We start from the raw sequence: 16,851 nt of genomic DNA on the forward strand, positions 1-16,851 counted from the left end.
TACCCAGCCATCCGTGGCAGCAGAGTCTGCCCCAAGAGGGACCCCTGGCAAGGACTCTACTCCCTCCTTTCCTCCCTCCATCAGGAAGGCAAGACAGGCTGGCCCCCTTCCTCCTTACCTCATCTGACTGATGAGGGGCATGTGTTACCCTAATTAGTTGGAGGAATTAGCATAAAGGAGACAAGCAAGAGGGAGGTAACTAGGATTCTCCACCTATGTTTACGGGGATCTTTCCCTTAGAGAAATCTCAAAATCAGCCTGATGTTCGACTGGAAACATTTTTTTATGAAAAGAGAAATGAAAGACCAAAAGTACAAAAATCATACACTGCACACATATGAGGTTAACTGAGAGAAAATCAGGGAGGAAAAGGGAAAAAAACAGTTTCAGGGAAGGCTATAGTTACCAATCTTGAGAATAGACTCTCCTTTGACTCTCTTCTGAAATATTTTTCCAGACTCTTGACTAGCTGGCATTCATTTTGTTTTATTTCAGGCATGGCAATGCCTTGCGCTTATACTATACGAGGAAGGGTATTTATGCTTTCGTATCAATAAACTGCTCCGAAGCAGGAAGAAGGGTCTCACTGCTAACAGTGAGGCTGGCAGCAGTGGCAGCTTCTCACTGCAGTGTGTGTGTGTGAGGTGGTGGTGGTTGTCTTCTTTCTGTTTCCCTATGGCATGACCTACGTTTTTGTGTGTGACTTGGGTGCCCAAGCATAGGACCGGCCCTGATATTAAAAAAGTATGACTGTAGGTATGATGAATGCCTTGTTGTCCCTGTGTTATCGAATTGCTTTTTAAATTTACAATAGAGTGGTTTCATTTGATTTAAAAATTGTAAAATAATAGGGTTGTGTTATTGGAAGGCATTTCAAGTCATCCCTCATGCTTCGAGGCAGCATTCATTATTCCTGAACTCTTACTACATCTTCTTTCGCTCCATTGGCAAAATGGTCTCACAATTGGAAAATTTCTTTTAATGCCTCAATGTTTTTTCTGCAGTTCAGATTTTTAAAATATGAAAAGAAATGAGTGTTACTATTGGGGTTTGTATTTTAACTATCCAAAAATAATGTGATAATTTCAGTAATAGATTTTTTTCCTGCTCTCTTTATAAAGAATCATGACAAGCATGGGAAATGAAATTACATGGGTTGTTAAGAAACCCACAACATTGTATTTTGGAAATTGGGGTGTGGAGGTGAACAGCGATGTTTAGGATTGATACTCTGACTGGATCCATTTTCCAAACTAACCCATTTCTGTATTTGGAATGGGGATGGAAACAAATAGTATTTTTTATATAAAATGCTGTTTAATTGCCAGAATTCCAGTGCAGGTAAGTTTTCACTCTTCATTTATATTATAGGGTTTTGTTCTTTTTCTTTTTCCAAAAGCAGTAGTCTAACCTTTCTGCAACAGGGTGTTTTTTTTTTTTTACCCTTTCTGCACATATCATCTTAACTGGACTCACAAGAAATCACAAGAAATATAACCAAGATTAGTAGAAGGAAATTCAGATTTTAGTATTAGTTGCTTCATTGTATATCAAAGTTTTAGTGCAATCCTAAGAAGAGTTACACCCTTTCAAGCCCACTGACTTCAAAGGTGGGACTTTGGTTAGGGCTGTTCTGTATATGTCATTGTGCAAAATGTCAAAAATGTGTTTGTGGTATATAAACAAAAACAAATTGATTTTTGCTTGCAGTTTTGAAGGTTAAGACATTTACTGAGCAATCTTATTGTTCCACTATGTCTGCAAAACTAGCATAACTAAACCAAGCACAGGTTAGTTGGTAATCCAAACACTAAAACATGTTTTTAAATATGTTCTTTGAGGAACATCACATAGCAGACACCACAGAAACCTGTGAAAATGCAACTGGTATGACAGCATGATTGGTAGAGGTCATCACCACATTAACCATTCATGGAAGGAGCCAATCCATATATGGTGGTGATAGCACATCATTGTGATGTCACCATATGCCCTCTCCCCATATACACCAGAAAATGGTTAACACAGACACATCATAGTGCTCTCAACTGCGTTAAGCGTTACGGTGCATGCAGTAGAAGTCCTGTAGCCTTCATATTCCATGTGAGCCATACAGATAACACACCAAAAAGGATGGTCAGCTCACCCCGTCTACCTCTGTAGATCACCTGGGAGAGGAACCTTAAGGAAAAACACATGGCCTCCCCAAACAGGGGGTCAAGTGCCCTTGGAGGAACACTGTTAAAGAGAGGGAAAAGCCTAATTTTGCAAGGCACAGAAGAACAGAAGTATTTATGTCATCATGAGTGATACAGTTTGCACTATGGGTCCTATCACTGAGAATGTCAGCCTGGGTTTTATACTGCTGATAGTGTGCTGTGACTGCCTACAGGATCATTGTTTTATTTGATTTATTATTATTAACAAGAATGAAAACTAGAACTTAAATACAAAAGATAGCAACAATAGTTAAAACATGGGGTGGAAGGAGGGATTGCTGAGGGAATGCCAAGCAAAACAAAAAAAGCCTAATCCATTAGTGCAAGATGGCAAACAGAAGGAGACAGGTGAATCTCCTTGGGGAGAGAGTTCCAGAGTTTTGGTGCCACTACTGAAAAGGCTGTGTCCCTGTTGCCACCTGCCTAATCTTGAGAGGTGGGGTCTCCTGAAACAGGGGCTCTCAAGATGACCCTAGTGATCAGGTAGGCTCATAAGAGAGTAGGTGGTTCCTTTAAACTCACCGATTTTCTCCTCCCTGGTGAGTTTTAAAGGAGTCCTTTAAACTTTTTAATGTACACACCTGTTTTGCTGGCATAACATGCTTCGTTGGTCAAGTGGCCAGCTGTGTTATACCCCCCCCCAGCACATCTCTGATGCCTCTTGATCCAGGTCAGAACACTTGCAGAACAAGGCTGGCGCCACTTTTACACCAGCAGCAGGGTGATAATACAGTGGCATACAGCAGTCATTGCCAGTGCAGAGTCCAATACTGGAATATTTCCAAGATGCTCCAGCATAGGATGTTTAGTCCTATGGCTCTCTGGCTAGTGTAATAGGACCATAGGATTAATCAGTCAGTGTTTTGGAGTAGGATAACTGCACATCAGATTCTCATTTTGTGTACTGCTTTTGTGTGTTTAAATTGGTCATATCCAACTTTTTTATGGTAGCAGCTTGCAGTAATAAATCACAGTGTGGAATGTGATGTGAAAGACAGTATGGAGCTTTATTCACATCTCTTCCTCAGTTATATAAGATATTTTATTTAGGTGGATTCAGTTTAATATAATGCTTTAAAAATGTTGATCTCCTGTATATATTAATAGAGGTTTTGGTTTCTGTAAAATCTAGAAGCAGAAGCTTCCTTGAAGAGCACCAAAATCTCTGAAATGTTTGCCTTTAAAATTAATAGTTCAAGGAAATGCCCATTTTAAATGACACTTCAGCCCATTGCAAGTTTTCTAGAAACTGGTGTAGGCAGCTATTCTTTTTGCCCATGTTAAGCCTAACATTACACAAGTTTCTGTCCAAGGGCTTGCATATGCATAGTGGAATTTTTGAATTTTTTTTGGGGGGGGGGGGGTCTCTCAGCACCTCATGCTGTATTGCAGACTGGTTTTGAAATTTGAAATGTGGGTGTTATACAGTGTGAGATAATGCTGTTTGGAGGAAGCTCAAATGCCTTGCTGAGAATACAAATATAGTTGTATGATTCTCTGGATTAAGGCCTCAGACTATAGTCAAAAGGCTGCAGGTCTGCCAGAAAGTTGACATGACTACTGTGATGATATCTCAATAAGCTTTTCTTAAAAGCAATGTTTGACAGTTTAAATCTGACATGTAGCTAATCTGAAGGAGGGGGAAAGCATTTTAAATTGTTTATAATATTGTGTCTGTTTCTTGTTACAGTTTTCAGAGTACCCTGATCCCATTTTATGTTCAGATTACGTGCAGTTGTCAAATTCTCCACCTTCCTCAGATCAAAAATGCAGTACTGTGTCATGGGAAGAGCTGAAATCGATGGATTTACCATCTTTTGAACCTGCATTTCTAGTTCTTTGCCGAGTCCTTCTCAATGTCATCCATGAGTGTCTCAAATTAAGGTTGGAACAGCGGCCTGCTGGGGAGCCATCTCTCTTGAGTATTAAACAGGTTTGTCTAATGTGTTTTATTGACATTCCCATCTGTCCCTAATAATTTAACATTGCACCCTAGAATTTTGTGGACAGAGATACTTAACAATAGCTAAGGAAGGTATTATCTGTGGATAATTTAACACCTTGCAAATAATTTTCTAATAGTGGGGCTTACTAATAATTATAATTACATTGTGTTTCTGTTCTCCCAAATTGCCTACAATGATCAATCTTTTAGAAGAACAATATGCTGTCACTTCCATTTCTGGTAGGAATGAGGATAATTACTGAGGATTTTGTGAATGGTAAATAATGGTCATATCTGGTATAAAGCTAGCAAAGAATTACATTAGATAGCAAAACATATGTAGCATAAGTTATATTTATTTAATGAGATTTACATCCCATCTTGTTTCAGCAGTTTGATTGAATTAAAATATAATGAGTTATAATATAATAAAGACTGCCCTGTCCAGAAGGTCATAGTCTAAATTACACACACAGCCACGTTACTATGTGAAGCTACTGATTCTGTTCTACTCCTGATTTGTAGGCCATAGATGGCTTCTGAGAAGCTAGTATGTCAGCTGGTTTTACTTCTGTACATAGAGCTTTCAGTTAAATAACAAAACATAACCCCTCTTTCTTCACAATTCTAGTGTTCAGTGAGATAAAATGTGAAGAAAGGGTGTTGTGCAGGGTTTTTTTTTAAAAAGGTGACAGACTTTATTGGATAGAGTGGGGTCCTTGGAGCCCGCCAACACCTTTCCTGGTGCTTACCAAGTGCTTTGAAAAAGTGGGTCAGGAGGGGCTTTTGCCCAGCAAAGCTTCCAGTTGGCCGTTGGAGATTTGATTGGCTGCAGCTGCCACCACAGCACAAAGATCTTTCTTCCTTGTGACAGATGGCACACTTCACCATTTTGTGGCTGGCTTCACCTCCTGCCTCACAACCATTTTGTGGTTGTGACCACCATGCTGTATCAGAGTTCAAAAGTGCTTTCAGGCTCAAAAGGTTAAGGGCCCCTGAGACAATGTGTGGCATTTGAGCCTGGGCTGGGTTCAGATACTTGCAGTGGTCATTGTTCTTTTTTAGCCATTAAACATGGCCCCATACCTTAGGATTGTTTTGATGATGTAATGAATGAGAGACGCCTTGCAAAATGCTTGGCAGATTAAACCATTGTAGAGAGATACGTAAAAATCTGTTGTGAAGAGCCAGCTTCCCCACTGTAGCTCATATGTTGCATGATGCTCTTTTAAAGTGGTTTTACAGGCTATTTGTAAGCAGGCTTTGAGATTCTAGAAGACTACAGAATGCATTAAAGGCCCTAGGTAAATGTTACATTTCCAAATTTGAAAATACCACATTTATTGCTGTTATGGATTGTTCCCTTGCAGCTAGTGAGAGAGTGTAAAGAGGTCCTGAAAGGTGGCCTGCTAATGAAGCAATATTATCAATTTATGTTACGTGAGGTGTTAGATGATTTACAGAAGAACAACTGCAACATTGATTCTTTCGAGGAGGACCTGCATAAGATGTTAATGGTATGTAGCAATTGATCATATCTCATTGCAGTTTAATTTTCTGACTGAATCTTTTGATCATGTTCAGTTTATCCTCATTAGTTAACAACTGCTGAAGTCTATAACTCTGCTCTCTTTTGTTTTTAGCTGTATGCCATATATATGGGGGGGGGAGGGGATCCCATGTTACGACCACTGAGTAGAATCTGCAGAATCTACAGTCTGTAGAATTTAGAAAATGTCAGTTCAATTTTGATTTCTAGCCTTCATTGAAATGTGGCCAGTGTCTGCCAATATGCTTAAAGATTGTTTTTTCAAAAGTTAACAGTTTAATTGTTTATTCAGTTAACAAAGTTCCCTGTCATTGGTTCACAGAATGTGTATAGTTTGGGTTACAGGATCTTAGAAGAGTTATTATGACTTCCCTAGGAAAAATTACCAAGATGTAAGTCCCATTGAACTCAGTTTTCCTTGCTTTTGATTCATGACTAAGGTTTAGATGTAAAATTACCTCTGTATACGAGGGAATCTCTATATGTACATCTGGATTGGATCACCTCTATTATAGATAGGTGAAATAGAATACTAAATAGTATTGATGTTATAAGTTTTCTCATAATTGTAGTTTGTGATTAACAAATGTGGTTCATGATCTTTGAACAACTGAGGGTCAGATTAATTCGCAGCCCCTCATCTGGAAGGACTTAATTTTTCTGAGCAAAGCAGAGAGAGCATTCCTATGGTTACTTGTATTTTGAGATCTCAGCATTTGTTTTCTTTTTATGGCTGCATCCTTACCTGAGTTGTGTGCACATAAGGCTGATGGAAGGGTTCTAGTCTGAGGAAGGGCAGAGACTGTCCCTAACCAATTTATTCAATTTATAAAAATGCTATCATATTATAGAGAGACTCTCTGACATTTTGTGGATTTAATGTAGAACAATTGTATAAATTGCTTTTCCTCCTATTTCAAGGTTTATTTTGATTATATGCGAAGCTGGATCCAAATGCTACAGCAGTTACCTCAAGCATCTCATAGTTTAAAAAATCTCTTAGAGGAAGAATGGAATTTCACCAAAGAAATAACCCCTTACATACGAGGAGGTGAAGCTCAAGCTGGAAAACTGTTCTGGTAGAACTTCTTATTACTGTAATTCTCATACACAATTAGCTTAGATTTTTTTAAAAATAGGTAATGTGATTCCACTAAAAATGTTTCTTGTTAGGAAGTATATTAGTTTCATATGCTTGTTTTAGAGGTAGAATATGATTTTTAAATGCTACAGTGCTGGATTCTTAACAGGCTACTTTTTTGTCAAAATAAAAAGCTGGTGGTAGAAAGCGATTTAAAAAAAATTACTTTATTTACAGCCCACCTTTCTCACTGAAACTCAAGGCAGATCACACCATATAAGCAATGCAGTCAGATAGTATAAGACATCCAGTAAACACTGCAGTGGAACGAAGATTACAATGTTAGAAAAACAATGCAAAAAGAAAGTTATCAAATGTGATTTATCAATTTTAATACCTTGAAATGCTAGTTCGTCCTCCATACCTGCTGCTCTATATTTCAAATAGGTGCTGCTGCTGGACTAGGATGGGCTTTGCAGTCGGTCTGGCAGCAGTAATGATTCCATTCTATCAAGATGGCTTTTATGTGTGTAAAGATACCTGCTTTGCCTGCACTTTTAACACGCAGAAAAGCAATCTAGGGTAGGTAAGGTTGCCATGTCAGTGTGCCCAAAGATTTTCCTTCATGAAGAGCAAATGTCTTGGGTTATATAGACCATGGCTTCTCTGTTGCAGTTCGTTACACACTTACTATAATAGTAAATGAAGAAATGCATGGCATAGAGTGTCCTATATTATGTGGCCCATTGCAACTCTGCTGTAGCTCTTCAGTATAATTTGATTGATAACACCAGATCATCTAGGAAATGTTTGGCTCTTGGAATATAATCTGTGAGGAAAAGAGATTTTATAGCTCATTGGTTTGTTTCTTAACAGGTCCTCATTCATGCTGTGTGTAGTGCATATTATGTAGGAATTAGCTGCATCTTAATATTGGTGCTTTATAACATTTTTATGTTAGTGAAAACAGTAACAACTTCCATAACTGTTTTAATAAAATTTAATCCTGTTGACATCACTAAGTCAAAAATGTCACAGATTCTAGCTCAGTGGTTTTTAACCATTCTGAGCCTGGGATCCATCATTAACACCCACTTGGTAGGTAGGACTTGCTGAGCTGCAACTATATGACATCAGATTCACATGACAGGACAAAGTTATAATCTTACTGATCGGGAGGGTGGGAGGCTTGGTACTATGTCCTCTGACTAATGGTGTGGTGGCCTGGGCTTTTCTAGTTTAGAAAAAATAAGGCTAAGAAGGTGCATGATAGAAGTTTATAAAATTCTGCATGAGGTAGAGGAAGTGGATAGTGAGAGCTTTTTCTCCCATAAACTAGAACTCTGGAGTACCCAATGAAATTTTTGGGAAATAGGTTCAGAATAGACAAAAGGAGATACTTCTTCACTCCAACAAGTAAGCTGTGGAATTCACTGCTAGTGGAGGTAGCGATGGCTCCAAGCATAGATAGCTTTAAAGGGGAGTTAGATCTGTGGAAGAGACAGATTCACGGGGCAGAGGTCCATCAGTGCTTGTTAGCCATGGTGTAAAAGATAAAGGTGGTCCCCTGTGCAAGCACCAAGTCATTACTGACCCATGAGGGGGCATCACATCATGACGTTTTCTTGGCAGACTTTTTACGGGGTGGTTTGCCATTGCTTTCCCTAGTCATCTACACTTTACCCCCAGGAAACTGGGTACTCATTTTACAGACCTCGGAAGGATGGAAGGCTGAGTCAACCTTGAGCCAGTTATGTGAACTCGGCTTCCGCCAGGATTGAACTCAGGTCGTGAGCAGAGCTTGGGCTGCAGTACTGCAGCTTACCACTCTGCGCCACAGGGCTCACCATGGTGACTGAAGGGGATTTCCATCTATAGAGGCAGCAAACCTCTGAAATCCAGTACTAGGTAGCAACATAAATGGAAGGCTCTACTATTGCCCTGTTTGTTGGCCCTCCAGGGCAACTGGTTGGCTGCTATTTAAGACAAGATGCTGAACTAAATAAACCACTGGTCACCTCCAGTGGAGTTCTTACATTCTTAAGATCTGGGGAAAGAGAGCAAAGGCAAGGAAGAGCTTTGTGTGTATGTGAATTTGACTTTCATAGAATCATAGAGTTAGAAGGGGTTCTATAGACCATCTAGTCCAACTCTGTGCCCACTGCAGGAACAGCCTAAAGCATCTCTGACAAATATTTGTCCAGCAGCTCCTTGAAGACTGCCCATGAGCGGGAACGCACTACGTCCCTAGGCAGCCAATTTCACTGCTGAATTACTCTTAAGGGGAAGAAGTTTTTCTTAACATCCAGCTGGTACTTTCCCTCCTGTAGTTTAAACCAGTTATTTTGAGTCCTATCCTCTGTTGCCAACAGGAACAGCTCCCTTCCTTCCTGAAAATGACATACTTAAAGAGAGTAATCATGTCTCCCCTCAACTTCCTCTTCTCCATACTGAGCATTCCCAAGTCCCTCAGACTGTCCTCGTAGGCCTTGGTCTCCAGGCCCCGATCATCCTGGTTTCTCTCCTCTGCACCTGTTCCAATTTATCCAAAGTGAGGCCTCCAGAACTGCACACAATACTCCAAATGGGGCCTTACCAACACGGTATATAGTAGGATAATGACATCCTGTGATTTGGATGTTTTGCCTTTGTTACTACACGCCAAGATTGTGTCTCTTTTTTTGCTGCTGCATCACACTGATTGCTCATATTTAGCTTCATATCCACTTGTTTCCCAAGTTCTTGTTGACACATACTGCTATCCAAAAGTGTATCCCTCATCCAGTATGCATGCTTTGCCTCTTTGTTGCTCAGGTGGAGAACCTGGCACTTACCCATGTTAAATTGCATCTTATTCAAATCTGCCCATTTTTCCAGTGTGTTCAAATCTCATTGAATTCTCTCCCTGTCTTCAAGGGTGTTTGCTACTCCTTCCAGTTTGGTGTTATCTGCAAATGTAATGATTAATCCCTTCACACCCTCATCCAGATAATTATAAAAATACTGAAAAGCACTGGGCCCAGGACTGAGCCCTGTGGCATTCTACTGGATACCTCCCTCCGATCAGATGTGATGCTATCGACAGCTACTCTTCGGGTGCAGTTATCTAGCCCGTTCCCTATCCATCTAACCATCCTAGAGTCCAGTCCACAGTTCACCAGTTTACCCATCAGAACATCATGAGGAGCCTTGTTAAAAGCTTTGCTGAAATCCAGATAAATTACATTGATAGCGTTCCCACGATCTAGTAAGCCCGTCCCTTGATCATAGAAGGAGATGAGATTGGTCTGACAGGACCTGTTGTAGACAAATCCGTGCTGACTTCCCTGTATCACCATGTTGTCCGTCAGATGGTTGCAGACTGATGCCTTTAATATCTGCTCCAGTATCTTCCCTGGGATAGAGACCAGGCTGATTGGCCTGTAGTTCCCTGGATCATTCTTTCCCCCTTTCTTGAAGATTAGGATGACATTTGCCCTCCTCCAGTCTTCTGGCACATCACCTGTCCTCCAAGAGGCCTGGAAGATGATCACCAAAGGGTCTGCAAGGTTTTTTGAAAGTTCTTTAAGTACTCTTGGATGCATCCCATCCGACCCAGGGGATTTGTACACATCCAGTGCAGCAAGGTGCTGCTCTGCTCATGTCATCCAGCAGCCTCAAAGCCACACTTTGCCTACTACCATCTCTAGGTGGGCCTGTTCTCTCCTTCAGGGAGAAAACTAAGGCAAAGCAGGCATTGAGCCTTTCTGCCTTCTCTCTGTCCTCTGTCAGAGTTTCTTCTTTTCACTCAGCAACTGGGGTATTGCCCCCTTCACCTTCCCTTTGCTCCTCATGTATCTGAAGAACTTTGCTAAAGAGAAATCACCATCACTTAGTTTTGCTAACCTGCTGCTTCTTTCATCGATTGTGCAAAAGGAGACTGGAGGCCTGGTACCATTATTCTCTTTATATAAAATAGGAATTAGGGCCTCCCAAAAAGCAGCTTTCTAGGACCTGTGACCCACCTGAGGCTTTTGATGCATGGGTTGAAGACTGTTAGCTTATGCAGAAATCCTCTGTAAATTCATTCATTCCTATTCCCTTATCCTAAAGTATTTTTCTCTTACTTCTGTCTTCCTTTGTTAAGAAAGTCAATCAAAAGTCCCTACCCCAAGCTTTACCTAAATTAATTTGTGTATGCTTTACTATTTTAAGTCCTTCGTTATTAATTACTCTTTAATTTAGAAGTTCTAATGCTTGGAGTAAAAGGAGTAAAAACTTATTTCCATTTTCTTTCAGTGACATTGCAGGAGTGCTACTTAAATCAACAGGAATATTTTTGGACTCTGGCTTACAATACAACTGTGATGAGTTTTGGGCCAGTGCTGATGATAGTACTGCTTCAGATGAAATCAGGTACTCCCAAATCTTCAGAGTTTTCCTTTCGATCTCGTTGTCTTCACTTGCTATACAAAACATGCTGTCCTTTTAAAATACCTTTACATGTATGAAAGAAACAATCTGCATGCTTTAAAAAATTTTTCCAGTTGAAATACGTTCACATATGTTAAGTGGTATATGTTGTATGGGGCAGGAGAATAATTTGTAAGCATTATTTCTCTAATATTTTGTATTTCTAGGAAGGATGTGGCATTTTAGCAGCTGTGGGTTCCTCATTAGCTTCTTGCTTGTATATATTTTTCTTCTTCTTGCCTGTATATATTTTTCTTTTATTTTTTTTAACATATTTCTTTCAGCTATTCAAATAACTGCATTCTGTTCTATTTTTATAGGAGGTCTGTTATAGAGATCAGCCGGGCATTGAAAGAGCTGTTTCATGAAGCTAGAGAAAGAGCCTCTAAGGCTCTTGGCTTTGCCAAGAGGTTAAGGAAGGTAAAAATTGAAAAGAGTTCTAAGTAACATCAAAATTCAGTTGCCTTGTCATTCTTAACAGTGCAACTGGATAAAAAATTTTTTTTCCTCATTAGGATCTTGAAATAGCAGCAGAGTTCATGTTGTCTGCCTCAGTGCGTGAGATCCTCAGTGCCCTGAAAATACAACAGTACATGAAGGTAAAATGGGTCTAAGGGCTTAGTGGCGTTAGAAATCTTAAATGATTAAAAGCAGAAGTAAACTCTGTTAGTTGTGGTTTTTCCTGCAGTCAGTTTTGTTACAAAAGTGGTGAATAGGGATATGCTCTGAGAGAAAAAAATGTTACTTTGGATATGGAATTTGAAGGGAAATTATACCATGATTGCTGATTTTCAGGTAGGAAATTACTGGTTTGCGATTCAAATCTATGTGCCTTTTTGGGTTCTGGAGTTTTGGGGCCATTATTTAAAATGTGGAATGTATATGATGGTCTGGGGCAGCTGTTTATAAAGATAATGACACTAAAATTGCAGAGAACATTGTCCTGCCTCTAATCTAAAGTCCTATAAGTTTCAAGCAGATTTAAACTTAACTTAAACTAAAGTTTTAAATAAGGTCAAACTTTAGTAATTTATTGTCACCCCTGAAAGAAACATTCAGCCCCTACCTGAACCGTGAATTAGTACACCCCCAAACATATTGCAGGACATGAACAGCAGTCTCCCCCTACATGGGAAGCTTTTGTAGAGGAATTTGTGATGCAATGTGGCTGTGTGCTGTTCAAACAAAAGATATCAAACTTCAGGTTAGTCTAAGAGCTCTTTGGATCCTCTCTCAAATATTTGAACTACAGAAAAATAAAATGAGCTTAAGCTGCATTATATGAGAAATGAGTCAGCAATAATACAAATAGTGATGTGCCTTAGATGGGTGTATTGCCTTTGCTCAGTAGCTTTCAAGGAATGACAGTCTCCGTAATGCTGTTTGGTAGCACGATCTACAACTTTGCTGCTCAAATGCAAAAAGCATCCCCTTTGTGAGTGGTTTCGTGAGTGAATCCATGTGTGTATATGAGAGATGGCATACATGTACGTGAATAGGAGTTGGTATTCAGGTACTGAGCAAGCTTGGGCAGAAGGAAATGCATCCCTGAGGCCAGTCCTGGCTCAGTGTCAAAGTGGCACGATCATTCTCACTACCAGGTCCCTCAGTATATGATCTCAATATTACTGAAGGGGGTAGCTGTGAACGTTCCCTCTGTTATTGAAAACAAGTTCATTTGTTCTTCTTTCTCTGGGGTGGGGGGCATTTTGTGTTCCATGAAAATTCTCATTTTCCTCTGAAAAATCTCAAGAATGTAAATCGGCATGTTTCTAGGTGCTAATAACTTGAGCCATATTCTTTCTTCAGGTGCAAATCCCTGGACTTGAAAATGTACAAATCTTTGTTCAAGACAGTCTTGCAGGACAGAAGTCTATTATCTTGCAGTTGCTTAATGCAGCTGCAGGAAAGGACTGTTCAAAAGACTCTGATGAAGTTGCAGGTGAACCCTTCTTGCTTATGACTAAGTACAGTGGTAGAGATCATGAAGTGGATGACTGCTGGAGCATATGGGATGGACAGCCTGTCAAACTAATGCCTCAGGTGGAAACTGTTGATACACTGAAAAGTATGCAGGTAAATATTTTCTGTATTGGGAATCTGTCCTTGTACTGATTTATGGGCTACAAAAGTTCAGAGGTGCTCTTGTTTTTCACAACTAAATTGTATTACAAATAAAAGGGGGGAGGGGAGGGGCTGCGGAGAAAGGTGGTGTATAATTGTAAAAATGTAATAAATTTGGTTGAGGAGGAGTAGATAAAATATAGTTTGGTGGATGGGTGGGAGGGGACAAGGAAACAGGGAGCGAGGTAAGGATATGGGGGCTGCCAGGAGAAGGGAAAGAGGAAATAGTGTGGGGAGAGGGTGACGGAAAACTGAAATGCCCCTCACAAGTCCTTGCTGGTTCCCTACTGCACAATTGGTCCTAACCTAGCAGCTAACACTCCAGAATTGAGCCAGACTTCTCCCAGGGAGAAGCTGCCAGGCATAGGGAGAGAGGAAAAAAACTTGATACTGATTTGGCCTTTAGCTGTGATTCGTTTGCAGTCTTTTTTACGGACAAAGTCTCTAGACTCTGCCTGGAGTTGGCCACCAAACTTGATAACAGCAATAAGATGGGGGTTCTGTGTGCATCACCTGGTTTTTCTTCTTTAGATTCCTTTAGTTTGCTCAGCTTTGCAGATGTTGACAGGATCCTAATAGCTGTGAAGCTGACTACCTGTTCTTTGGATCTCTGCCCTTCATGGCTGGTAAAATCATGCCATGAAGTGGTAAGACGTGACAGATCGTGACAGATTATTAATACATCTTTCTCACAGGGCTGTTTCCCTAGCTCGCTTAAGGAGGTTATTAAAGAAACCCTCCTTGGATAAAAAGGAACTGGCTATTTACTGCCCAGTGTTTAATATTCCCTTTCTGGGGAAGGTAATTGAATGAGTAGTGGCTGAGCAGCTCCAGGTTATTCTGGAGGAGACATCTGCTTTCAACCCTTTTCAGTTAGGCTTCAGGCCTGGTTTTAGAGCTGAGACTGTGTTTGTCACCTTGGTTGATGATCTCCACTTACATCTGGCACTGTTGATTCTTTTGGATCTATCAGTGGCGTTTGATAGGGTTGATCATTTGATCCTGATCAACCAGCTTGTCTCCCTGAGGTTGAGGGGCACTGCCCTTGGATGGTTCTCCGTGTTCCTCCAGGGATGCTCTCTGAGGGTTGCTATCAGTGAGGAGAGATCTTCCCTGCAAGACTTGTATTGATATATAAATAGGGCTCTCAGCACTACCACAGTGCCTAGAGGTGGTAGAGCTGGCTGAAATTGAATCCATCTAAGATGGAAGTCCTGTGGCTGGGAAAGACTGAGATGCTAGCTGGAGGGTCACTCCTGAGACTTGATGGTATTCAGTTGACCGCTGTAGTCTCTGTAAAGAGCCTTGGGGTATGGATAAAGAAGTGACCATAGTTGTGCAGTTGGCATTTTTTCACCTATACCAGGCTCACCAGCTGGTTCCTTATTTGTATTGGCTTGACCTTGCCACATTGATCCAGGCAACACCTCTAGATTAGATTACTGTAATTTGTTCTATGTAGGGCTACCCTTGAAAATGCTTTGGAGATTGTGGGTGGTCCAGAATGCAGCTGCTAGATTGCTGACTGGAGCATCATGGTCTGCTCATATTACTCCCAAGATTGTGGCAGCTGCACTGGCTACCAATTAGTCTCTGGTGCTAACTTTTAAAGCACTTTGGGGTCTGCGACCCTCATACCTACAGGACTGTCTCTCCAATTATAAAGAGTCCAGTAGCACCTTTAAGACTAACCAATTTTATTGTAGCATAAGCTTTCGAGAATCAAGTTCTCTTCGTCAGATGCCTGATACAGATACTGGCCAAATACAGAAGAGCAGGAGAGAGAAGAGAGGCGGCAATTAGGGGGGGAGGGGGAGGGAGCAATCAAAACATTCCTTTGCTAGTATATGTAAACATCTCCTTTTGGTGTGTGTATCAGTTGGCTTCAAAGGAGTTTGCCCTGTTAGTTTGTAGCAGCCAAACAGCTAGACCATCCAATTCCAATGTAGTATGGGCCTTCGACAACCACAGCTCTCCCTGCCAGATGCATCTGACAAAGAGATGTGTGGTTCCCGAAAGCCCACACCAGGTGCCACTGAGCTCCCCCAGACCCCACCTCTGTAAAGGAAATCTGTTACCTGTGGTAATGTGATAACCATTCATAGTCCCTATTCAGTCCCAGCTTGACAGAGTCAAATTTGCATATGAATTCCAGTTCAGCAGCCTCCCGTTGGATTTTGTTTTTGAAAGGTTTCTGCCATTTGGTCATCTTCTCAGGGCCTTTTTCAGGTGCCTGGCCTCAGGGTGGCTTGATTAGCTGTCACCAGGGGAAGGGCTTTCTCAGCTGTGGCCTCTACCCTGTGGAACACACACTCTGATGACACCTCGGCCCTCTCGGATCTGTTTCTGTGGGGCACACAAAGGCTAAATTGTTCAAGTTGGATTTTGAAAGTTAACCAGACATTTTGGAGGTCGATCCTGACAGTGGTGTGGTGCTGAGCCAGCTATTTTAATGTATTTTAATATTTTGACTTTATTATATTTTATAATATTTTATTTGACTTTATTATATTTTAAAATGTTTTAAGTCGCCTTGAGACCCTAGGGTGAGCAGCGACTAAAAAAAATCTATTTAATAATTGATCAGGATGGCTTGCAGAGACATCAATAGAAAATAGAGAATTATAATTGTAGAAGTTGTCCATCAAATCAACAATTCTGTTGGAAAAAAGCAATAATATCTGAATATTTATTTTAAAATTTAGTAAGTGCTTTAAATTTCAAAACAACCACTATTCACTTTTCAGGATGATAACTTTGAGAGTTCGTTTTTGGCAAAGTTTCAGGTAATATAACTTTGTATATACTAGGTTGACAACCTCCTCCTTGTAGTCATGCAGCCTGTTCATCTTGTGAACCAGAGGAAAGCTTTCCAACAGTCTTTTGAAGGACTGGTCTCTTTACATCAGGAGCAAACATCCAGCCAGCCAGTTGTTGCCAAAGCTTTGCAGCAGTTGAAGGTACTTGTCTTCAGTGTCTTATGGAATGTTCTACGTAGCTTGCTACTACAGAGTATTAAATGAGTTACTGCAGTTGATTTTTTCACAAAAATGGTCAGAAAAAGATCATTTGCAGTTAGTTTTACCCATATAAATGGAGGTTTTACAGTTATTGTAGCAGTAAAATTATTTTCAATAGAATTACAGTTTTAACTTCTGATGGAATTAGTATTTTGTGTGTATGGTTTAAAGCCATAGCAATAAAATCACTCCCTGCAATACTACTGCAATTTTTCACATCCTTAAAACTTCCTATAAATGATAAATGTAATAATAGAATAATAGAAATATTGTATATTTCTGTGAACCTATAGAGGAATTATTCTCTAATGCTGTAAATCTTCATGTTGTACTTTTTGTGAGTAAAATCTTGTCTTAAAAAGCATTTAATTTATTCCACAAGAGAAAATATTTCTTAGGAGGTTTTTTGGTGTTCCCCCAAATTTCCAGGCTTTCCATTTGATTCGATTTTCTAAAAAACA

At 40.2% G+C, this 16,851-nt stretch overlaps 1 protein-coding gene across 4 annotated transcripts in view; it reads left to right on the plus strand.

Annotated features, from left to right (window-relative positions):
* The window catches only part of MAP3K4 (mitogen-activated protein kinase kinase kinase 4), an 80,193-nt gene that overhangs the window by 35,816 nt on the left and 27,526 nt on the right, over nt 1–16,851 (plus strand). For all 4 annotated transcript variants that reach the window (XM_054982231.1, XM_054982250.1, XM_054982242.1 and 1 more), the window contains exons 4-11: nt 3,910–4,152; nt 5,535–5,681; nt 6,635–6,792; nt 11,073–11,189; nt 11,567–11,666; nt 11,762–11,845; nt 13,056–13,322; nt 16,181–16,330. In XM_054982231.1, the coding sequence (XP_054838206.1) occupies nt 3,910–4,152; nt 5,535–5,681; nt 6,635–6,792; nt 11,073–11,189; nt 11,567–11,666; nt 11,762–11,845; nt 13,056–13,322; nt 16,181–16,330 (1,266 nt within the window). The remainder of the gene's footprint in view (nt 1–3,909; nt 4,153–5,534; nt 5,682–6,634; nt 6,793–11,072; nt 11,190–11,566; nt 11,667–11,761; nt 11,846–13,055; nt 13,323–16,180; nt 16,331–16,851) is intronic.

This window comes from Eublepharis macularius, chromosome 1 (genome assembly GCF_028583425.1).
Source record: "Eublepharis macularius isolate TG4126 chromosome 1, MPM_Emac_v1.0, whole genome shotgun sequence".
Lineage (NCBI taxonomy): Eukaryota > Metazoa > Chordata > Lepidosauria > Squamata > Eublepharidae > Eublepharis > Eublepharis macularius.